The sequence below is a fragment of the Delphinus delphis genome, chromosome 3, assembly GCF_949987515.2.
Source record: "Delphinus delphis chromosome 3, mDelDel1.2, whole genome shotgun sequence".
NCBI lineage: Eukaryota > Metazoa > Chordata > Mammalia > Artiodactyla > Delphinidae > Delphinus > Delphinus delphis.
Window position 1 is genome coordinate 48,328,898 of NC_082685.1, and position 25,204 is coordinate 48,354,101.

The window sequence follows — 25,204 nt, forward strand, 5'->3', positions numbered from 1 at the left end:
TCACTATGCTCCTGGAGAGGTATGGAGAGCAGTGAGAGTTTAGAAGGAGGTAAAGGGTGTCAAGAGAACTTTCCTCAAAAAGGTAACCTGTGAGTTCAGCTTCGCACGGTGTAAGATATTTCAACAGATGTCAATAGGGAAAGGAGGTCACAGGTAGGAAAGTAAGGGGGATGTTGAGGAACGATTCATGTTGTTGGGGGCCGGTCACCAGGAGGGTGCTAGTGTGGCAAAGGCTCAGCGGGGCCATGATAAAGACGGGAAACGCCTATGCCATGGGCCTGTCAGGGCATGAGGAGCCACTGAGTGTATCTGAGCAAGGGTGACATGATGTGACTGGGACTTCTGTCTAGGAAGCCAGCCCTGGCTTTGGCTGAGGTGTGCATGGTCAGGGGAGAGCCTGGAGGCAGAAGACCAATGAGAAAGCTGAGGTTCGGGGCATTTGGGAAGGGGCAAGGGGAATGGAGAGGAGAGGGCACTGCTAGGACCAGTCGACAGACTTTAGAGATTCTGGGAGCTTACAAATATGGATACCTGTGTTCTGCCCCCAGCAGTTCATTCTCATTGGTCTGCGTGGGGCCTGGGCAGCCATGGTTGTAAAAGCTCCCCAGGTGGGGCTCGTGTGCAGCCCAAGTGAGAACTGCTGCTAAAACTGCCCCCTTAATTTACTGCAGGAGTAGTTGAGGACCCCCGGAGTGAAACAGCTGAACCATGGCTTGGGTCTGGAATTGCAGATTGCTGATGTTAAATCTAGGGTTCTTTTTCTTTTTTTTTTCTTCCTTTTTAAATTTATTTATTTATTTATTTATTTTGGGCTGTGTTGGGTCTTGGTTTCTGTGTGAGGGCTTTCTCTAGTTGTGGCAAGCGGGGGCCAGTCTTCATCGTGGTGCGTGGGCCTCTCACCATCGCAGCCTCTCTTGTTGCGGAGCACAGGCTCTGGACACGCAGGCTCAGCGGCCATGGCTCACGGGCGCAGCCGCTCCGCGGCACGCGGGATCTTCCCAGACCAGGGCTCGAACCCGTGTCCCCTGCATTAGCAGGCAGACTCCCAACCACTGCGCCACCAGAGAAGCCCCTAGGGTTCTTTTTCAAAAACAGAGTCCTGCAGCTGAGGTCCTAGTGAAAGGGAGGAAAAATAAAAAGAACAGAGACTCCATGGGGAAGAACCATTTATAGAGCAGAGGAAGGAAGAATGTATCAGAGGAAGAAAGAAGGACGGCTGAGGGGGAGGCACCAGCCATGTGGGAGGTGGGGGATGCTTAACACTGTGGAAGGCCTTTGAAATTGACCATTGAGAAGTCACTGGCCCTGGGGAGGTCACTGGTCATTGGGCGGCAGCATAGGTCAGTAATAAAGAATTCCAGAGCCAGACTTCCTGGAAGGCATTTGTGGCCACGTGAGCACATCGTGTGTCTCCATTAGCTTACCAGCTGGGTGACTTTGGATATGTTAATTTGTTTCTCTAAGCTTCAGTTTTCTCATCTGTAAAATGCATACAGTGTTAGTATTTGCCCATAAGATTGTCTTGAGTTGAAATGAGCTGATACGTGTAAAACACTTAGAATGGTGCCTGGCACAGTGTGTGTGTGTGTGTGTGTGTGTATGATCAATATGCATTAACTCTTATTGCTGTTACTGTTGTGGGTGGTAATCTCTGAGAGGCAGTTTTAACAGGATACTGGGGGCCGGTGTCAGATTTAATCAATTATATTGAACTTCTGTACCTCATATCATGCCTCAAATGACAATAACCCAGTACTACTAAATTAATCTGATCATCACATTTTAGCTGGCTTAGTTGTACAGGATACACTCACCCTGCAGAATATCATCCCCTGTATCCAAGTGGTCAGGAAACCTTCTCCTTACTTGCACAGAGTTGCCTGTTGGCCTCTACCTGGTCACCCGTGGGACCCCATGCACCAGAGATTGCACATTCGGTAGGGAAGGGGAAAGTGGACAGGAGACGGAGGGGTGGGAGAGGGAGAGAAGAGGAGAACTGGCTCATTGCACACTCTAGAAATCACTCTCTAATTTATAGATACCCCCGAAACACAGCAATTGGAGGAAAACCCCACAAACAACCTGCCAGCAGCAGCCAGGGTGTGGAAGTCCTGGGAACCATCCCTGTGTGCTGTGCTGTCCCTGTGATCAGGCCACTGGGTGTCACTCTTAGTCTGTGTTTGTTTAGGGTCAGGTTTCTGAAGATGGTCCAGCATTTGCTGAAATCTCCATCCTCTTCCCCCAGCTTTCCTCCCTGTACTGGTGTATTACTTCCTGAAGTGTTTGTACCCTGTTTGTACATATGTATGCATGTATGAATGTATATATGTATCCATGCATGTATTCTTTGATTTATTCATTTAACCAAATTGGCAGTGTATTGAGAATGAAATTTCTCAGAAGCTGTTTTCTGAGTCAGATTTAGTCTTTGCCTGTGACACATGGGAAAGGGATCCTGCTTATCCGCGGAAGCAAATTTTTGTGGGTTTCCTTTTTTACAGCCCAGATTTCAACATCAGCTTCCTAATTTCACAGCAACAGCAGCTGGAAAACCCATTCTTAAACCTCAGGCAGGCCTTTTATCCGAATAGACAAAGTGTTTGTATTTGGCCAGAGTGACTTTGAAGACTCTCAGTATCCCTGTGTGGAGCACGTCAGCCTGCCGTATTTCTAGAAGCTCTGCCACACTCCTTCTAAGCCTGTCTCCATGCTGGGAAAGCCCTAATGTAATTTGTCAAGCTTCTTAGACTCTACGTATCTGGGACTCAGGACATTAGCAGATCAGCCATGAGGCAATGGACACAGAGGCAGAAGACCTCAGCTTCAGTGTCAGCTTTACCACTTTCTAGCTGTGTAATTCTGAGCGTGGCACTGAATTACTTTCTGAATCTTCATCTATAAATATGGATAAAAATACCTACATCATAGGATTATTATGAAGAGTAAATGAAATAGTAAATTCAGGAATGCTTTGTAAAATTCAAGTGTTCTACAGAAATTTGGGATCATATTCTTTTTATCTCAAATGAGTTTAGATGTAGAATTCAATTACTTGCTCTTTTGAGGATGGAAGCTCTTAGAGTGCTGGGGAGAATCTGGAGGTCAAGCCAGAGAGATGGGGGTTCAGTAAGTGTGTCAAGAGCCATAGATGTCAGGACACAGCTTTAGTGCCAGTTCTGCCACTGATTAGAGGTGTGACCTTGAGCAGTTCACATTAATGGCTAGTTTTCTCATCACTGACTTTCCAACTGCATTTATCTGAGCTATGGGGATAATGGGTAAGTGGCAGACCATGGCACTCCATCCCAGCCCCTCCGTTAACCCTGCTTGAAAGAGAGAACCTCTTCTTACATCCTACTTACATCCTGCTCTACCGCTCCCTAACCACCAACTTTATCTTTCTGTGCCTCAGTCTCTTCCTCTGTAAAAAGGGGATAAGAATAGTACCTGTACCATAGGGCAACTGTGTAGATTAAATGAGTTAATAGTGTGTGATTCATAATAAGCCCCTCCCAAGTGTTAGCTATTATTAACTCTTAGGCTTCTAAGTTATTTTTGTTTTAAAACTGGATTCTAAAGTTTAAAGAAAACTGGATTCTAAAGTTTAAAGAATATTTATTTTTGTTTTAAAACTGGATTCTAAAGTTTAAAGAATATTTAGAACTGAAAGAGATATTAAGTGTTGTCCAAATAGGCACTGGACTGAATACTTTCCAAGGCACTTCTAATTTTCATATTCTTTGATTCTATGACAGACCTCTAGTGAGCAAATTAGTTTTAACAATTAGTTTATACAATAGAGTGAATATACAGAACTCTATTATTTATAATCATTTCTTCCAGCCCCCTGACCCTCCTTCTACCCCCTTCCCACACATTAGCCTTCTTTCTCTTTTTTTTTTTTTTTTTTTTTTTGCGGTACGCGGGCCTCTCACTGTTGTGGCCTCTCCCGTTGCGGAGCACAGGCTCCGGACACGCAGGCTCAGCGGCCATGGCTCATGGGCCCAGCCGCTCCACGGCACGTGGGATATTCCCGGACCGGGGCACGAACCCGTGCCCCCTGCATTGGCAGGCGGATTCTCAACCACTGCGCCACTAGGGAAGCCCTTCTTTCTCTATCTTAATGCTACATAACACTGTTCTGTGTCATGGAATCCGATGTCAACATCCAATGTGAAAGGTTCATTCTGACCACAGTCAAGTTTTCTCCATTGTTCCTCTAGATTGTGTCATTAGTCCCGAGTGTTTTCTTGAAATAACCTGTCAAAGAAACATCTTTTAATGGTCCTTTTCCAACTCTTACATTTAGGGCAGCCAGTTCCTAGTTCTTCCCTTAAAAATAGTCACCATGTGGTCTCAAAGAATGGGTAGGAGTCGAAGGAAGGGGCTTTGCTTTTCTTGGGAGATGCAGTCTTAACAGGAGGGGTGTTTTCATTGCCACTTTGATCAATTCAGCAACGGCGTAGGTCAGTTCTGCACAGATGAGGTGCTACCAGCTCTTCTTCCTTGGCAGTATAAATAAATACATTATACAACAGTGAGATGAGGAGTCTGAGTTCAGCTCTGGGCACGTGGGTTGATGGCTCCTCTGTGTCCTTCACTACATCCTAGGGCGAAAAGAGAAGGGGTAGTGTCTGGAACCTTGCACTGATCTGTGTCCATGTCTTTTGCCTCAATACAGGAGCAAGAACACCACCTTTTTCAGTGATGAGGAAAGATGCTCTCTGGGGGTCCCGGGAAGTGACAGGAAAGCTGAGTGTGCCAGCTTCCTCCACACGCTTGCTCAGACTGACATAACATCTGTCTACCGGCTTAGTGAGTGTTCGCTCCTCAGACCCTGTGAAAGCCCAGGCTCCTCAAGATTAAGGGGGTGTTCCTAACTAGAAACAGAATATCTCTAAAGTATAATCCTATGCATGAATGTGAGGCTATGACCACGGTTGAGTTGATGACCTGGGTCATATTTGATTAGCAGCATTTTCACTTTGCATTTCCGACAGTTTTGGAGTGGAGGGGGACTTGCTGCCTAGAAACTCTGAGATGTGATGAAATCAACTCCGCTATAGCATGGGAGGCTGGCCATATTGAGCCTCCCATTCTAATCCTGGAGAAGAAAACTTCCTGAGTTGTGGCTGAGGGTTTTCCTTCTAGGGCTGAAGTAGGTCTGGCTCCCCAGTAATAAAGGTGGAGCCATAGAATGTCATAGCTAGAAGGACCCTAAGAGATGACTTCTCCTCTTATTTTACAGATTAGGAAACTGAGACCCAAGTGAATTAGTGCCTGAGCCAGGATAAGAACTGCCCTCCCCTATCTTCTCGTCAGGACAATCCCTACTTCACCACACTGCCCCTGACACAAAATGACATGGGACTGTCGGATGTGTTAGCTTTGGGTGGGTGAGGGACCTCAGTGCCTAGCACAGTTTTCAGCAGTGTCTGAATGACTGACTGAGTGAATGAATGATACTCTTTTCTTTTACTTTGGGAGGGGCCCACTGCTCTGTGTCAGGAAGTGCATTCATTGACAGGGTTTGAGGAGGGATTCCTGTTTCTCCTATCTCTTCAGTGATGGTGATGGTGTGTCTACTCCTGTATGGCCAGATTACATGGCAACACATTTCATGGGTGCAGCCAGAGATTCTGCAGAAGGGACCCTCAGGCCAGCTCCCGGAGCAGAGGTTGGAATTGCAGAGTTTCTCCTAGGCACAGGAACATTTGTGAAGAGCACCTCACCCAGGCATCAGCACCAGCCCTGGCAGCACTTTCTCACCGCAGACCGATCACACTGCCCCACCAGGCTGAGCCAGGAAGCTGAAGCTATGAATGCAGCCTGGTAGGCAGGAGGTCTGAAAGGTCTAAAAATCAAGGACTACTTGGGGTCTGCCTTGAAGGCAGGGTGGCTACAGGCTTGGATCCGGGGTATCTGCCAATCGTTGATCCAGTGGTTGAGAGAGGTCCAGGGGCAGGTCTCAGGCAGTCCATTAGCTCTTATCTACAGACCAGGAGTGCAACTCTGCTGGGTGCAGGGCTACGCCTTATGGCTGCACAGGCTATCCCTGGCACCAAGGCAACCAGCAGAGGGTGCATCCTACTGGGAAATTCCAACTCCCCCAAGACCTATGCCCTGTAATTCTTCTTCCCAGAGGAAGCATTTTTTTGGTAACTCATGCATCATTTGTGCTCTCGGTGGTCCTGGCCTGCAGAGAAATGACTGCATAAGACTGGCACGTGTTCCGCAACGTCAGGGAGGGCCAGGTGCGTGAACAGCTCTCCAGAGTCCAGCTCTCTAGCTCTGCTGTGTTTGGCTGTGGGACCTTTGGGGGTTACAGATCTTAAGTGTGTGCAATGACACTCACAGAAGAAGCCTTCCCTAGAGAATAGCAAGTGGAGGCTTGACTTGGTGAGGGGCCTGCTACCCTCAAAGTGCACTGGAGAGCTCAGAGTGCAGGCACAGGTGGCTGGCTATTGCTTCTTTGCCAGGAAGAGGTAGAATCTTCTTTCTAGCAGCCCTTGTCCTATGGAGCATGAACCTGGCCTTTGCCTCCACAAGCTCCACTGTGGCTGCTTTAGCCAAGGGGGTCAACTTCTTTGCTGCCAAACCCCAGGTTGACTTCTTGGTTCTCACTTTGTCTTATTTCACTTTTGTTATGTTAGGTGGCTGCACCATAAGCCACCTTGGTCTCCTTGACTCCTCTTTTCTCTTTGCAGACTGCCTTTTCAGTCTCCTTCGTTGGCTCCCATCTGCAAGTAAATGCTGAAGTTTTTCTGGCTCATTCACGAATCCCCTCTCCCCACTCCTCCCCCACCTGCTTTGTATTTCCTTCCAAATCCTTCTTCTGGGACTTTGTCCCACTCTTTGTGACCTGTTGTCAGTCACAAATCCATATTTGCAAGTCTCCACTTTTCTCCTTGGCTGCAGATCTATTTCATTCTCTGCTAGAGCTCCTGCAAGTACCGCAAACTCAAGACGTCTAAAACTGCTCAAGACCGTCCCTTCTCCCACCTCATCCCACCAAGGTACTTTAGGGAACAAAACTTAGGAACTGTAGATGCTTCTTTACCTTCTTTTCTTCATTATTTACATTTGGTCGCCTCATGCTGTCAAATTTACAAAGCACATTGTGCACGCTGAGTCTGTCTGTTGAGTGGATGGATGATGAATGAATGGAGGAAGGAAGAAGGCTGTACATACATAAATGGGAGGCAGTGCCACGTGCCACAGAGTGCGCTGCCCTTGGAGTTCTGTTCATGGCTTTGTCATAAACTTGCTGAGACATTTGGGCCTTCATATTCCACCCCCTGCTCCCCCACCCATACCCACACCTCTTGTCATAGAGCTCATGTTTCTGGCTTTTCTTCTCTGACTCTGTTCTCGTTTCTACCTCAGTTCCCAACTGTAAGGTGAGTGAGTTAAACAAGATGATCTTCAGGTCCCTGCAGCATTGATGGTGAAGGGAAGATGCTGCCTGGTACCTTAGGGATGGCAGATGGTCTGAAACTGAAACACAAAGTGTCCTAAGGGGCCACTGGTCAGGGAGCACCTGTAGGCATAAGCATACTGGGCCATTCTGACCTAACATAGGTTCGTCCTTCATCTCTATCCAGGTGGGTTTGAATCCATCCAGAGTCTTCCAAACGATCTGAGCGGTGAGTAGAGATCATGCTGAACCTGACCTCCAGTCCTGTCCAGTCCTGTCCAGGATAGCGTCCTGTCCTCTTGCCAAGAGCTGGCCACCATAGTTGCAGGTACTTAGAGTTGCTCAATTCTGCCTGTCCCTTACAGCGTCCCAGCCCGAAGGCTTCAAGGAGACCCGGCCTGGTGGAGCCTGGGAGGAGCATCAGGCCGTGGGCTCCAGACAGTCCAGCAGCTCCGAGGACTCCAGCCTGGAGGAGGAGCTCCTTTCAGCCTCCTCAGACACCTATCACCTGCCAGAGCCTGATGACCTCGATGACCCGGAGCTGCTCATGGACCTGAACACCGGTCAGGAGGAGGAGGAGGCTGAGAACTTCACCCCCATATTGGCTTTTCTGGATCACGAGGGTTATGCTGACCACTTTAAGAGCCTCTATGATTTTTCCTTCTCTTTCCTCACGACTTCCTTCTACAGCTACTCTGAGGAGGATGAGCTCGTGGCCTACCTGGAGGCCTCGAGGAAGTGGGCCAAGCGCAGCCACATGACCTGGGCCCATGCCCGGCTCTGCTTCCTCCTGGGCCGGCTAAGCGTTAGGAAGGTCAAACTCTCTCAGGCCAGGGTGTACTTTGAGGAGGCCATCCACATTCTCAACGGGGCATTTAAGGACCTATCCTTGGCGGCTGCCCTGTACATCAATTTGGCGGCCATCTACCTGAGGCAGAGGCTGAGGCATAAAGGCTCGGGCCTGTTGGAAAAGGCAGGTGCCATGTTGGTCTGCCTGCCTGACCGGGAGTATAGTGCCAAGAGTGAGCTGGATGTGGTGGCCTATGTGCTGAGGCAGGGCATTGTGTCGGGCAGCTGCCCCCTGGAGGCCAGAGCCTGCTTCCTGGCCGTCCGATTGCTCCTAATCCTCGGCCGGCACGATGAGGTCCTGCCCTTCGCTGAGCGCCTGCAGCTCCTCTCTGGACACCCTCCCACCTTGGATGCTGCAACCACTATCTTGAGTTTTCTCTATGACAAGAAATACCTGCCACACCTTGCGGTGGCTTCTGTCCGGCAACGTGGTACTCAGAGCACCCAAGGGATGGCCCTTCCAATTTGGCAGGTCCACCTGGTCCTCCAGAACACCACCAAGCTCCTTGGCATCCCCTCCCCAAGCTGGGGTGAAGTTTCTGCCCTGGCGTGCCCAGCACTCAGGCAGGCACTGGCTGCCTGTGAGGAGCAGGTGGATCAGAGCACCCAGAGGACCCTGTGTCTCATCCTGTCCAAAGTGTACCTCCAGCATAGGTCTCCTGATGGTGCCATCCACTACCTGAGCCAAGCCTTGATGCTAGGCCAGCTGCTGAGTGAGCAGGAAGCTTTTGAGTCTTCCCTCTGCTTGGCGTGGGCCTATCTCTTAGCCAGCCAGGCAAAGAAGGCTTTGGACATCCTTGAGCCACTATTATACTCCCTGAAGGAGACAGAGAGTGTTACCCAAAAGGGAGTGGTCCATAACCTCCTGGGACTCGCACTTCAAGGTGAAGGCCAGGTGAACAGGGCAGCCAACAGCTATCTTTGGGCCTTGAACAGAGCTCAGGAGGCAAGGGATGTGCGCAACCAGGCGGTGGCTTTGGCCAATCTTGGCCATCTGACCCTTAAATCCTGGACTCAGCAGCCAGCCAGGGACTATCTTCTGCAGGCTGTGCAACTCTATTCTAAACTCCAGGCCAGCATGGAGACAGACATGGAATTAGTACAGGTGCTTCTCTGGTTGGCCCAAGTTGAGGTGTATCGACACCAGCTGGCCAGTGGCCGCTTTTGTTACGAAATGGCATTGCTGTTTGGATTAAGGCATCAACACCTGAAGAGTGAGTATATCCCGTGCTGCTGGGATGCTTTAGAAATAAGTGTTAGAAGACATTTTTTCCTTTGTCCTATCTCCAGTCGTCTCATCCGTGTTCCTGCTTTATGTTCAGGTCAGCTTCAGGTCACCAAATCCCTCTGCCATTTCTACAGCTCTGTGTCCCCAAGCCCCGAGGCATGTATCACCTACCACGAGCACTGGCTTGCCCTGGCTCAGCAACTCAGGGACCGGGAGATGGAGGGGAGGCTGCTGGAGTCCCTTGGGCAGCTGTATCGGAACCTAAATACGGCCAGGTGAGTCCAAGCTCAGGGATAATTCTAGAACATCTTTTCTTCCTTAAGGAGAATCAGTATTCTTTCCCTCACGAAGTCAAGTCCAAATGCACGTGATATGTTTATGGCATCGTGGAAAAGAACGTGGTCTCTGCAGCCACGTGGCAAACTCAGTGCCATCCATCACTTACTAGCTGTGTGACTTGGGGCAAGTTTTTACACTTCTCTGTGCCTCCGCTTCCTCACCAGTTAATGCACATGGGGTACTTGGAACAGTGCCTGGTAAACAGGACTCAGTCATGTTGGTTATGTTACAATTACCTGTGTGTTTCTATAACAACCTATCAAGTGAATGTGGCTGAGGGTGCATAATTCAGAGAGGTGGCAGTTACACTGAGGACTGTGGAACCCTCAGGAGGTCTTCGTTACCTGAGGAGGTTGGTATTAGAGAAAGGACCAATGTAAATAAATGCACAGAAAACAGGGGTGTAAAATTTCACAGTAAAAATTTTTGATTGGAAACTTACCTTTAAAATGAAACTGGAGGGCTTCCCTGGTGGTGCAGTGGTTGAGAGTCCGCCTGCCAATGCAGGCGCGTCCAGAGCCTGTGCTCTGCAGCAGGAGAGGCCACAACAGTGAGAGGCCCCTGTATCGCAAAAATAAATAAATAAATAAAATGAAACTGGAAAGGATGAAACTAAGTTTATTTTCACTTTTTAGTTAAGAAGCTTAGGTTGTCATCGCAACTATGCACTAAACTGTAGAATAAATACACAACAAAAGAACTGTTAACTTTTCAGCTTAATTGTGTTGACAGAACTGTATAATAGCACAATTAAACCTCCTTTGTTTTGTGATTGACTTTTAGCACTCTCTTAGAAAGACTCATTTTTGCAAAAATATCCCAAAACTTAACTTTTTATCCAAGCCTTTTTTTTCACACTTTGATATTTAAATTATTCTCAAGTGGATTATCCTTCCATCTTTTGCTGATTTTCCCTTTTCTATCTTTTACTGGTCAAATCTACCTGATCCTCATTTGCCAGTGACATGGTCTGCAGTTCTGCTTTCTAACAAGCCTTTAATTGATTCCATTAAGTTCTACATGGTTTGCAAGATATTTAATTTCACTTTGTGACAGATTAGCATTGTAACATTGTATTCATAATTATGACTGACTTCTAATGTAGAGCAGGGATAATTGCTAGTGTTGAGCAGGGAGAGGTGATTGAGGAGAAGCTATTTAAATGACAATTTTTGCTTTTCTAGGCAACGTGGTAACTTGGGCACCTGGTCCGTCAGATCACTAATAATCAGATAACGAATTCTCTCTTTCTCTTTCTCTCTCCCATTCTGTCTCCCTCTCCCTCATCTCGTCCCTCTAAGAATCAGGTATCCTCCAAATATCCCATTGCTTTAGTCCCAGGAAGGGAGTTTTGGATCCTTGCAGCCTGTGAGGGGACAGGAAGTTGGGCCCCAGCCGTACCATGCTTCTATTCAGAACACCCTAGGAGTTTGTATGGTTTTGGAGCAGATCCAGAAGGTATGCTTGAATTAACCTTAGAGATGAAATAGTCATATATTCATGGTGAGGCATAGTGAGAATGGGCTTTGGGAAAGCTGACTTTTAAGGAACTGGAGTATGGGGGGCAAACGTGTCAGGTTTATTGCCACCCCTCCCTGTGTACAAGTTCAGTCTCTGATTAATCACTGTCCAGTCCACCTACCCAACTGCCATCCTTTGTTCACAGCCTTCCTCCCACCTCCAGTTGTCAAAACCCACTGAAATCCTAAGGAGAAAACCAAAGAGTAAGCCCTGGATGCTCTCAACACAGAGTGCAGAGGCCTTTCTTAAGGCAGTGTGAAGGACTACTGGACTTCTTAGGTGATGGGAGTGATAGGAGAGAAGGAGTGGGGCTGTGCTTGCTCCAAGAAGAGTCTGGAGGAAGTCACAGGCCACAGAGAGGGAGAGGAGTGACCAAAACTGGATTAGGAGTCAGGAAACCTGAGCCTGCCATGAGCTAATAACATGTCCTTAAAGAAGTCTCTTGGTTGCCCCATTTATAAGGTTAAATTGAATGAGGTGCCTTCTAGTTCTAAAATGTTAGGCCTAGGACCAGCCAGCTATGCTATGCTGACACCGGCAATAGCCCTATTAGTCTAAGAATTCCTCCAGAGAGTCTTGAAGTTTGGAGGCAGATTCTTAAAGATGTGGGGCTTCAAGATCAAAGACCTAAACTTTTGGGGGTTTTGAAAGACTCTGCAGTAGCTTCAGAAGGTCTTGATGTAGTAACTATAAACTCCATCTGGGCAGACCTCGTGTCTGGCATAGAACAGGGAGACATACATGTTTGTGTGGGCAGCCAAGTAGTTAGTAAATTATTTATTTAGTCCACTAGCTCACAGCCCTGAGCTGCAGGCTGCACACTGACTTGGCTGACTTGGCTGCCAGAGAGGAGATTCAGATGGAGAATGAGGGAGTTTGCCCGAGGGAGCCCTTGGTTTCTTTGCACAGGATTCAGGTAAGGGAAAAACGGTGCTTGCAACTTGGAGGCAGACTTTCTGGTCTTCAGTGACAATTACAGTCGGCAGACGGCTGTCAGTGGAACCTCAGATGCCCTTTCCAACCGCCTGTTTAGAGCCTGGCCTACAGAGCATTAGCTACAGAACAGAGTGGGTCTTTTCTCAGGGAGTTTGCACTGATAAGGACCCAAATAACAGATAGTGAACTGGAATATCAGGGATTACCACCCAAATCAAAAATAAATTTTTTTCCTAAAATTTAAGTTGTTTAAAATTCTATTATAATATTTGCTTATGGTAAAAAAAAAATTAAACCAGTACTGAAGGTTATAGTTGAAAAATAAAGGTCTTATTGCAACCTCCCTTTCCCTAAGACTCTTCAGAAGTAACTACTTAAAGAGTTTTAAATATCCATCAAGAAATATTCTATACATATGAAAGATTATATATGATACATATTCTCTATATTAAATATATGTTAGGTATATATAATTTGCACATTTTTAGTTACTTAAATGGGATTATGATAGAAGCTCTGTTACATAATATACTCTCATGTTACTTTTTTCATTTAAAAATATCACTATGAAATGTTGATCCAGAATTTTATTCTACTATAGGAGCCCTTCTGATGTACTGGGTACTGTGGTAGATGGTGGGGAATTTAATGGTTAGGAAAACAATTTTCAAAAGAACTGTCCAAAAATGGAGCAGTCTACCCTATGTAGATGAGAGAGTGTTATCATTACAAGTATTCAAATAGAGGCTGGTTACTCAGGACTCTTATAGAAGAATGCCCCGAATTGAGCTTTTTATAATAGCTTTATTGAGATGTAATCATATAGCATAAAATTGTCTTTTAAATATACAGTTCAGTGATCTTTAGCATATTCACAGAGTTTTGTAACATTACCACTATCTAATTTCAGAACATTTTCATGGCTCCCAAAAGAAACCCTATACCCATTAGTAGTCACTTCTCATTAACCCACCCCTACCTAGCCTGGCAACCACTAATCTACTTTCTGTCTCTATGGATGTGCCAATTCTGAACATTTCATATAAATGGAATCATACAAGATATGGCCTTTTGTGACTGGCTTCTTTCACTTTGGGTAATGATTTCAAGGTTTATCCATGTTGTCACATGTATCAGTACTTCATTCCTTTTTATTGCTGAGTATTAGTCACGTTTACTTATCTAGTCATAAGTTGAAAGACATTTGAGTTGTTGCAACTTTGTGGCTATTATGATTAATGCTGCTGTGTACATTCCTGAACAAGTTTTTGTGTGAATATATTTTTCCAATTCTCTTGTGTATGTACCTAGGAGCGGAATTTCAGGGTCATATGGTAACTCTATAGTTAAACTTCTGGAGAACTGCCAAAGTAGCTGCACCATTTTGCATTCCTTTGAGCAAAGTATGAGAGCTCCAATGTCTCCACATTCTTGCTAATACTTGTTATTGTGTGTCTTTTTTATTTTAGCCATCCTGTTAGGTATGAAGTGATATCTCACTGTGGGTTTGATTTACTTTCCCTAATGACTAAGATGTTGACCTTCGTTTCATGTGCTTACTGGTCATTTGTATATCTTTGGAGAAATGTCTCTTTAAATTCTTTGCCCCGTTTTTCTGTTGTTTGTCATTTAACTTTTGAGCTGTAAGAGTTCTTTATGTATTCTGGTAAAAATCTCTTATCAGATATATGATTTGCAAATATTTTCTCCCAATCCATATGTTTTCTTTTCACTTCCTAGATGGCATCTTTTGAAGTACAAGTGTTTTTAATTTTGATGAAGTTCAGTTTATCTATTTTTTTAATCGTTGCCTAATCTAAGGTCACAAAAATTTACCTCTTTGTTTCCCTCTAAGCGTTTTGTCATTTTAGCCCTTACATTTGGGTCAATCAGCTGTTTTGAGTTAATTTTTGATTATGGTGTGAGATAGGGGTCCAGTTTGATTCTTTTGTGTGAATATCCAGTTGCCCAAGTACCACGTTTTGAAAAAATTATTTTTCCCCATTGAATGTTTTCAGCACCCTTGTTTAAAATCAGTCGACCATAAATGTAAGGGTTTATTTCTGGGTGCTAAACTCTATTCCATATATCTATATGTCTGACCTATGCCAGACTACACTATTGTGTTTATTATTGCTTCATGGTAAGTTTTAAATTGGGAAGTGTGAGTCTCCCAAACTTGTTATTCTTTTTCAAGGTTGTTTTGGCTATTTTGGGTCCCTTGCCTTTCCATATGAAATTTAGCATCAGCTTTCAATTTCTGCAAAGAAGCCAGCTGGGATTTTGATAGGGATAATGTTGAATCTGTAGATCAATTTGGGTAATATTGCCATCTTAACAGCATCATGCCTTCCAATTCATGAACCTGGAATGTCTTTTCATTTATTTAGGCATGCTTTAACCCCTATCAACAGTGTGTTGTAGTTTTAGAATATTATTTTTGCACTCCTTTTGTTAAATATTCTGAAGTAGTTTTTGATGCTATTGTAAATGGAATTGTCTTCTGAATTTCACTTTCAGATTGTTCATTGACACTGTATAGAAATACAGCTGATTTTTGTATGTATTCTTTTTATTTCTGTAATTATTTCTGTTAGTAGTAATGTCACCGCTTTAGTTCATAGTCTTTTATCTTATTTTTCTTGACCAGACTAACAAAAGCTTTTAAAGGAACCAACCTTTGATTTTATTGATTTTCTCCATTGTTTTTCTATTCTCTACATCTTTTTTTCTGATTTAATATTTATTATTTTTCTTAATTGTGCTTGCTTTGGTTTTACCTTGCTCTTTTTTTTTCAAGTGTCTCAAGGTAGAATGTTAGGTTATTGATTTGAGATCTTTCTTCTTCTTTAATATAAATATTTACAGCTACAAGTTTCTCTCTGATCACTGCTTTCACTCCATTTACTCCAGTTTTGGTGTGTTGTATTTTTGTTTTCATTCATCTCAAAGTATTTTCTAATAGCCCTTGTGATTTCTTCTTTGACCCCTTGGTTATTTAGGAGTGTGTTGTTTAAATTTCACATATTTGTGAATTTCCCAAATTTCCTTTTGTTATCAATTTCTGATATCATTCAGTTGTGGTGGGAGAACATATTTTGTATGATTTCCTTTTAAATTTATTGAGAAAGGCCTACCATATGGTCTATTCTGGAGGATGTTCCATGTGCACTTAAGAGGAATGTGTATCTGCCATTATTTTCTTGTTTTTAGAGATGTCTGTTAGGTCTAATTGATTTATAGCTAAAGTCTTCTATTTCCTTTTGTTCTCATGTCTAGTTGTTCTATCCATTATTGAAAGTGGGGTATTTAAGTCTCCAATTATTGTGGTTGAATTGTTTATTTCTCCCTTCAAGTGTGTCAGCTTTTTCTTCATGTACTTTGAGGCTCTATTTTTAGATGCATTATTTTTCTAATTGTTATGTCTTCCGAATGGAATGACTCTTTTATCATTATAAACTTTTCTTTATTGTCTTTCGTGGCAATTTTGTTATTTTTATCTGATATTAGTATAGCCATTCAAGGTCTTGTTGGATGGTGTATCCAAAAGTTTTCCTTACTTTTACTTTTAATCTATTTGTGTCTTTCAAACTAAAGTGTATCTCTTGTAGACAGCATACAGTTGAGTCATATTTTTTGTTATTGTTGCTTGTTTTTAAAAATCCATTTTACCAATCTCTGTCTTTTGAGTGGAGTGGTCAATCCATTTACACTTGATGTGATTACTGGTAAGGTGGGATTCATGTCTGCCTGTTTTGCTATTTGTTTTCTATGTTTCTTTTATCTTTTGAAAATTCTTCCTTTTCTTCTTTCTTTTGTGTTAAATAGATATTTTCTGTTGTTCCATTTTAAATTTGTCATTTCTTTTACTGTGTTTCTTTCAGCTCTTTTCTTAGTGGTTACCCTGGGGATTATAATTAACATCTTAATTAATAACAACCTCAGGGGTTTCCTTGGCATGCACACAGTTTTATACTTGTGTGGTCTTTTAGATTCCTGGGATCACGTTGGAGCTTTTCAAAGCCTCCAATGGACATTTCATTTCCCAGCTTTTCCTTTTGTTTTTTATTTTTTGTCAATGTATTGTTTGCTCCAAATGTTTTCACCACCTCAGACAGCAGCAATGTTAAACAATTGCTGCTGATCTTTTTGGACAAACACCTCAGGGAAAAGATTGTTTTATACTGAGCCATCTCTGAGTTAGTTTATGTAAAACAAGCCCTGTGAGTGGAGGCTTTCAATGAACTTCCAAGCAGGTAAAAATCGTGACAATTCCCTGGGGATAGAATGCTGGGGAATTCCACACTCATTGTACTCTTTTCAGTGGCGCTAGGCTGCTTGTTTTCCCAGCTACCATGATTGAGAGGCTTTTAGTTTTTAAGCCTGTCACAGAGCGAGGGAGAGAAGATGTCTCTAGAGCAACTTAAAAAACAACAAAAGTCACTATTCTTTTTTTTAATAATTAATTAATTAATTAATTAATTTTGCCTGTGTTGGGTCTTCATTGCTGCCCTCAGGCTTTCTCTAGTTGTGGTGAGCGAGGGCTACTCTTCATCGCGGTGCACGGGCTTCTCACTGTGGTGGCTTCTCTTGTTGCGGAGCACGGGCTCTAGGCGCACGGGCTCAGTAGTTGTGGCTCATGGGCTCTGGCGTGCAGGCTCAGCAGTTGTGGCGCACGGGCTTAGTTGCTCCGTGGCATGTGGGATCTTCCCGGACCAGGGATTGAACTCGCGTCCCCTGCACTGGCAGGCGGATTCTTAACCACTGTGCCACCGGGGAAGTCCAAAAAGTCACTATTCTTAAGGAGATTCATCTGTTGTTCTTGAGTAACCACTCCTTGAATAGTTGCAAGCCTTTTGTTAATTTCCAGAGTTCTCAAAAGTTGGTTGTGACAATTTTTGCCCAGGTTCTCATTGCTCTTGTGGGGGACTGATTTTCGGAGATTCTTAGTTCATCATTCTGGAAGTTGATCCAGATTAGGATTTCTTAATCCTAGTATTCTATAATTCTAATATCTGAGATTCGTATTTGTATAATTGGGAGGAAATAAACATCCACTTTTCCTCCTTTCCCACTAATATGAGCAATACTAAGAGGAAGATGGGAAGTACCTTAGGTGTCAGAGGAAGCCTCTGCAAACATAAGGTGGTTATCCCTTTTCAGGATGCTCAGTTCATCAAGGAGAACTGCTATTAATGCTATATTTATTTAGCATGTATAAATCACCTACTCCTACAAAGCCTTCGTGAAAAAAAAGAAAAGAACAAAGACCAGCTAACAGATATAGATTAACAGGTGTTTCCATGCACCTGGAGGTGGTTACTGTAATTTTGCTCTAAGCTTCCTGGTAGCTGAGGTAAAAGGGGAAAAACCATAGGAGGCTCCCACTGTCTGATAAAAGAATATAAACAAATGTATCTGTTGGAGCAGATTTGTTCCTGGCACTGATTTCTAGGAGAAATTTATTAAGTGGGTTTTGATGTAATGGACACATTTTTTCAACTAAACTACCCCCATGGGATTTCCATTCTCACAAAGCTCAAAGCCATAGCAGGCAAAGGCAGGAAGCATTCATGGGCGAGATGACAGGCATCTGCAGGGGCAGGTTTGGAGGGAGAGGAAAGAACACTTCCAGCTGCCGGTTGGCGCATCTGTCAGGGAAAACTTCATAAAGGTGATAGCATTTAAAGATGCCCTGGAGGGATAGAAAGATTTTGAAAAGTGGGGAAGGGTAAGAGAATACCATTTTGGGCCAAGGGAATAGCCATAGCAATGGAAAGGTGAGGATACATTTGAAAGATATTCCATAGGTTTCACAGACTGAGTTTGATGTTTCTCTGGGTATAGGTACTAAAGGAGAGAGAGGACTACAGCCTATCCCCCAGGAGGGGATGTGGAGGTTGGATGGGGGCAGGGGGTTGCAGTGGGCCTCTGGACTGGCACAGTCAGCATCCCTATTGAAAATGATGGTCATAATAGTAACAGAAGGCATTCAGTGAGCATGCACTGATTACCAAGCAGTGTGCAATCTCAGGATGACCATATGAGGGAGAAAGAGTCGTAGAAATTGAGAACTAGACATGTCTCCAAAGAAGATATACAGACTGCCAACAAACACATGAAAGAATGCTCAATATCATTAATCATTAGAGAAATGCAAATCAAAACTACAATGAGATATCATCTCACACCAGTCAGAATGGCCATCATCAAAAAATCTAGAAACAGTAAATGCTGGAGAGGGTGTGGAGAAAAGGGAACACTCCTGCACTGCTGGTGGGAATGTGAATTGGTACAGCCCCTATGGAGAACAGTATGGAGATTCCTTAAAAAACCACAAATAGAACTACCATACGACCCAGCAATCTCACTACTGGGCATATACCCTGAGAAAACCATAATTCAAAAAGAGTCATGTACCACAATGTTCATTGCAGCTCTATTTACAATAGCCAGGACATGGAAGCAACCTAAGTGTCCATCATCGGATGAATGGATAAAGAAGATGTGACACATATATACAATGGAATATTACGCAGCCATAAAAAGAAACGAAACTGAGCTATTTGTAATAAGGTGGATGGACCTAGAGTCTGTCATACAGAGTGAAGTAAGTCAGAAAGAGAAAGACAAATACCATATGCTAACACATATATATGGAATTTAAGAAAAAAAAATGTCATGAAGAACCTAGGGGTAAGACAGGAGTAAAGACACAGACCTACTAGAGAATGGACTTGAGGATATGGGGAGGGGGAAGGGTAAGCTGTGACAAAGCGAGAGAGAGGCATGGACATATGTACACTACCAAACGTAAAATAGATAGCTAGTGGGAAGCAGCCGCATAGCACAGGGAGATCAGCTTGGTGCTTTGTGACCACCTAGAGGGGTGGGATAGGGAGGGTGGGAGGGAGGGAGACGCAAGAGGGAAGAGATATGGGAACATATGTATATGTATACTGATTCACTTTGTTATAAAGCAGAAACTAACACACCATTGTAAAGCAATTATACTCCAATAAAGATGTAAAAAAAAAAAAAAAAGAGGTCAAGTAACTTGCATGAAGCCACACAGCAGAGCTTGATACCCAATCTGTGTCTAGAACAAGAGTAAGCACACTAATAAAAACTCAGATAGTAAATGTTTTAGGCTGTCTGTCCATGTGGTCTCTCTCACAACTACTCTGTTCTGCAGTTGTAGTGTGAAAACAGCCATAGATAATATATAAATGAATGTGGCTGTGTTCCCATAAGACTTTGTTTACAAAAGCAGGTGGAAGGCTGGATTTGGCTCATGGGCCATAGTTTGCCAACCCTTGGCCTAGAGTGCTTGTCCTTAACTACTCTGTATGTATTCTGCCTGCTCAGCCAATCATTTTCACCCTCAATAAGCAGTAGGTGTAGGTGACGGTATGGTGAAACCTCTCAGAATTGTATGGATGAGAATGGCCTCATTTGTCTTCTGCTCTGACCTCCGCCTGCTATGGAGAGTCCAGACTGCTTATACTACCTGCCTCACCGGTATTAGCGCAGATCCCTGAATCCTTAATTTAAGGTGGTTTTCACCACCCATTACTGCTTTTTTACTTATTTATATTCCTCCTATTTGAAAGGTTTTCTCTAGGGTTTAGTGATGGTGGATAGTAAGGGAGGGCAAGTAGATGGTGAAAACTTTGACTCAGCCTTCAGGATTTTGTCTTGGGACACTTTGCTGTCCCTTTGTTCAGTACCTTCTGAGTCTTGCTTTCTCTGCCTTCAGGGTGATGACTACAGAATTTAGTTTGATGAAGTTTTTCAATCTCTCAATGAGAAAGGTCTTTAGGGGGTCTTGTCTTCTGTCCCCAGGTGACACAATACAGACTGTACTCTAGAATGTCTATAGACTCAGTTCTACAGCTGAACCAGGTGGGGTCCATGAGAACTTTGTGGCTCTATTGGATAGATTCAACAGATACTTGCTGAACATCTACTATGGCCCAGGCACTGTGCTAAAAACTGGACAAATGAGATATAGTCCCTGAGCTCACAATGCTTATCATCTAGTTCAGGAAGTAGATATTATATACATAATCGCCAGAGGTATCACATAAATGGTGCTAAGTGCCACAAAGGGTGTGCGTATTATTTTTTAGAAAGAAATGCCTTGCATGCAACAAGTCTTTGCAAAATAATGATTCTTTGCGTGTGAATACAATAGTAGCCTATAAGTCCTTATTCCTGGCTCTTATTCTTATCCTGTGCATCTTACTTCTGTGGAACTGAAAAAAAAAAAGGCTTCAGTGTTTGGTTTTCAGTATAGTTAATATGACTAATCCTTAACATTTTTAGAATCATAAACAAGGAAAGAATTGCTTTTGCTGACACGTTCTCGTTTGATCACAAGGCTAGGATGTACCGCACCACCCAATTTTTGCCAATGCGGGCGCTTTGTTCAGGGTGTGAGGTAGCCTATGTCCTTCAAAATTTTGAAGTTGTTAAAGTGGTAAAATAAGCAAAACCTTCCCACAAGCTGATTTCTGAGCCAGAAATTGAGCACTGCTTGAGGGTTTGTAGGGGGCTCTGGAGTCCATTCTCAGGGTTAGATCCTGGGATTTAGATCTCAGGGTTTATTACCTGGTCTGTGTTACTTACCCTTCAAAGCCTTATTTTTCCCATTTGTAAATAGATATGATAATAGTACTGCTCTCTTAGTGGTGTTGTGATGATTAAATGAAATTAGGCATGTAAAGCCCCTAGCACATGCTAAGTGCTCAATAAATGTTAAGTAACATTTGCTGTCATTGCTGTTATTACAAGACAAAACAGCAGAGAGCTCAACATAAAACTTTAGAAATGAGCAGTGCAAACATGGACACGTGTTTAAAAACGCACTGGGTTTCTTTATGTACGAAATGGGCTAAGAACTCTCATGGCTTGGGGTTTCTGTGAGGAGTAAATGAGAGAATGTGTACTGAAAGTTTGTATCGCAGCACCTGGCCCAGGGTCAGCCCCTTGTGAGTGGCAATTCTCATTATGGAAACAGGATAAGACCAGTTAGTGGAGGCTGGGCTCTGGCCAGAGGTCAAACATTCATCCAGGCAGGGCAGGGATCTGGAAAACCACAGCAGGAGTTGGTAAGAGGAAGTCTGGGAATGCAGGTGTATTGAGGTCACCTCACCACAGGCTCATGGCTTCCACACAGGAAGGAAGAAACAAGGACTCAGCCACAGAGATTGAACTTTGGGGGCAGGAAAAATGAGAAAAAGAGAAAAATGAGAAAAAGAGAAACCTGAGGGTTTGAGAGGAGAGGAGATACCATGCCAGGGCCCAGGCATAGCTAGCCGGGAATGCATGAGACTTCAGATCAAGACTGAATTCGTGCTGTTCCACCAGCCGTGCTCCTTACTTCTTTGATTTGGGAGCTGAGCCCACACCTAGAGCCTGCAGGTGGTGGCTGGAGGAATTGGGGTGCTGGGACATTCCAGGCCAAGCTAGTGGCTTATCTGGTGGGTGATATAGTGACAGATACAAACACACGGGGTGGTGAATGGTGATAGGAAACAACCAAGGAAGCTGGAGACCACTTCCCAATTCTAGACCATAAGGCATTTGTCTTTTATTGGAGTCATGGATCAGGTATAAGACTTAGTGGAGGCAGTGGTCTTTGGAAAACCCATGCACGTAGAGTCTTTTTTTTTTAATACATTTATTTTATTTATTTTATTATTTTTGGCTACATTAGGTCTTTGTTGCTGCGCGTGGGCTTTCTCTAGTTGTGGCGAGCAGGGGCTACTCTTCGTTGCGTTGCGCAGGCTTCTCATTGCAGTGGCATCTCTTGTTGCGGAGCACGGGCTCTAGGCACATGGGCTTCCGTAGTTGTAGCACGTGGGCTCAGTAGTTGTGGCTGGCAGGCTCTAGAGCACAGGCTCAGTAGTTGTGGCGCACAGGCTTAGTTGCTCCATGGCATGTGGGACCTTCCCGGACCAGGGCACGAACCTGCATTGGCAGGCGGATTCCTAACCACTGCACCACCAGGGAAGCCCGCACATAGAGTCTTGATAGTGCAATGTGAGCATCTGGGTCTCTGTAAGTCCTGCCTTCCCTCATGGGGTGTTTCCTGGAGAGGAATACTGACCTCCTCTCTTCCACAGTCATAGTGAGCTCAGAGAGAAAAATTCTGAGATCGTAATGCCTGCTCTGTGAGTTGGCTTCTCTGTGATAACCCAAATCTTGCTCCCTGGGGGTCTGGAGAAAACAACCATAGCCCAGGGGTCTCCCAGGACAGCAAATGGTAATAAACAAAAACAGAGCAGGAAATAGGATCAGGATGAGATGTATGGCTCCTCTCTTCATTAACTCTTCCAGTGGGAGTAGGGAGAGCAGTAGAGGCCAGGCCTGCAGAACCTGTTAGCCCTGCTGGGCATTTGGTGGATACGGAGTGGGTGAGAGAAGGACAGGGCTTCCTATAGTAAAGGAGGCCTGTGGTTATCAGGCCAAGGAGGTTGGTGACCACCTCAGCACAGTGTGCAGCTTCTCAGCTCACAGCACAGTCTGAGCAGCAAGTCTGACATTCTGATTCTTGACAGAGGGTGGCCAGTGCCCATCGTTGATGTCAATAAATATCATGTCAAGAGCAGGGCAGTAGGGAAAACTAGAGTTCTTTCTTCTCAAGACTTACAAGGGCCAAATGCCTGGCACTTTCTACAGAAGGCTAATAGTTGCCTCATTGCCAAGATGAATCAGGGCCTCATTAGTCACAAGCAATGCTTGTTTCCATCACTGTGCACAAGGGGGCCTGGGGGCTGGGTTGCCCATCATGAGATGGTAGCCATGTTTGATGAGGACCTCCTAACTGTTTACAGACTTGGGGGGTGACGGTCAGTGTTTCTAGAAGGATTTGCATGGTTTGGTGCAGTGGTTCTCAAACTTCAATGCACAGGAGCATAATCTGGGTGTGTCTAAGAAATTCAGATTCCTGGCTGGTTACCATGATGATTCTGATTCAGTCAGTCTGAGGGAGCTCTGGGAGTCTGTGTTTTTAATAAGCTCCACAGGTAATGCTGGTGCAGGTGGGCCATGAATCACAGTGTGAGGAATATGGGTATTGTGGGACGAGTCCTGGACTGGGACTCAGGAGAGCAGAGTTCTGGCCTTTGATTGTCCCCCAGTGTGGTGTGCAACCTTGTGCAAGTCACCTCCCATCTCCGGGCCTGTTTTCTCTGTAGAAAAAGAAGAGAGTCTCAACCCAAGCTGCACAATAGAGTCACAATAGTAACTAATAAGGAGCTTTGACAAAATGCTGGTGCCTGAGCTAGAGTGTCCCAGGCTAGCATGACATGTCAACACATTGGGGTGACTTCGCCTGTGTATGCATGTTTAAAGAGTTTCCAGATGATTCTAATTACTGCTGGAGTTGAGAACTACTATCTAGGTGATGCCCAGGGCTGATTCTTGTTCTGGAATTCTGAACCTGTTCAACACTGCATTACCTATGCCTCATTTCTTCATTAATTCCTGACATGGAGCAAGAGTTTTCTGCATAAACAATTTCCAGATAATTAAAGAGTACTCTGTTAAGCACCAAAACTTTCACCCTTCTTTGATTTTTCTTCTTATACAAACATCAAAATCTTTTTGATGATTTAAAGTTACCACTATGGGACTTCCCTGCTGGCGCAGTGGTTAGGAATCCGCCTGCCAATGGTGGGGACACGGGTTCGATCCCTGGTCCAGGAAGATCCCACATGCCGCGGAGCAGCTAAGCCCGTGTGCCACACCTACTGAGCCTGTGCTCTAGAACCCGTGAGCCACAACTACTGAAGCCTGTGCTCCCTAGGACCCACGCACTGCAACTACTGAAGCCCGCATGCTCTAGGGCCTGCGTGCCGCAACTACTGAGCCCGCGTGCTGCAACTACTGAAGCCTGTGTGCTGCAACTACTGAAGCTTGCGTGCCTAGAGCCCATACTCTGCAACAAGAGAAGCCACCGCAATGAGAAGCCCGTGCACCGCAACAAAGAGTAGTCCCAGCTCGCCACAACCAGAGGAAGCCCGCGCGCAGCAATGAAGACCCAGCGTGGCCAAAAATAAAGTAAAATTAAAAAAAAAATAATAAAGTTACCACTGTGGTCATTCTTTTGTGATTTATTCAATAAATATGCATTTGGCATCCACTGTGTTAGGGCCTTATGAAAAAATGTTATAGAGTAGTCAAAAGTTGGGTGGACCATGGGCCAGTAATAATAAAAATGATAACTAACATTTAAACATTCATCAAGTGCTTACTCTATGGTAGGCACTGTTCTAAGCACTCTATCTCATTTAGTCCTCACAACCATCCTCTGAGGCAGGTACAGTTTATCCCCATCTTACAGATGGGAAAACCAAGTCACAGAGAGATTCTGTACTTTCTCAAGTTCTCACAGCTGGTTTAGGCAGATCCAAGATTCAGATCAGTCCTCCATCTCTCTGTGTGTTCTGAAATAATGTTGTTCCCCTGCCCCTCAATCTCTCTGTGTGTTCTGAAACAATGTTGTTCCCCTGCCAGAGCTTCAGTTTCTTCCTGTGCAGAGTGAGTCTGGGCCGCTTTGAACCGTCATACCTTATGAGTCCATGTCCACCCCCAGGTCCCTTAGGAGGTCCCTCACCTGCATCAAGGAGAGCCTGCGTATCTTCGTTGACCTGGGGGAGAGAGACAAGGCTGCTGAGGCCTGGCTTGGGGCTGGGCGACTCCACTACCTCATGCAGGAAGACGAGCTGGTGGAGCTGTACCTGCAGGTAGGCCTCCTGCAGAGCTTATCTGCTGACCTGGGCCATGCGGGGAGGCAGCTGTACCCTCCAAAGTGATCAGCTAGAACTAGGGAGAGGTGATGTCCTCGTCAAGCCCTTGGAGGGATGGTCAACTCTGGGCTGCTCCCTGAACCCAAGATGGAAACC

General features: G+C 44.6%; 1 protein-coding gene across 2 annotated transcripts in view; it reads left to right on the plus strand.

The window, feature by feature from the left end:
* The window catches only part of SH3TC2 (SH3 domain and tetratricopeptide repeats 2), a 63,449-nt gene that overhangs the window by 30,076 nt on the left and 8,169 nt on the right, over positions 1-25,204 (plus strand). The window contains exons 9-13 of one of the 2 annotated variants that reach the window (XM_060006854.1): positions 4,682-4,815; positions 7,605-7,646; positions 7,783-9,480; positions 9,589-9,769; positions 24,895-25,045. In XM_060006854.1, coding sequence (XP_059862837.1) covers positions 4,682-4,815; positions 7,605-7,646; positions 7,783-9,480; positions 9,589-9,769; positions 24,895-25,045 — 2,206 coding nt within the window. Of the gene's footprint in view, positions 1-4,681; positions 4,816-7,604; positions 7,647-7,782; positions 9,770-24,894; positions 25,046-25,204 lie in introns of both variants that reach the window. The other variant, XM_060006853.1, reaches the window with a different exon arrangement.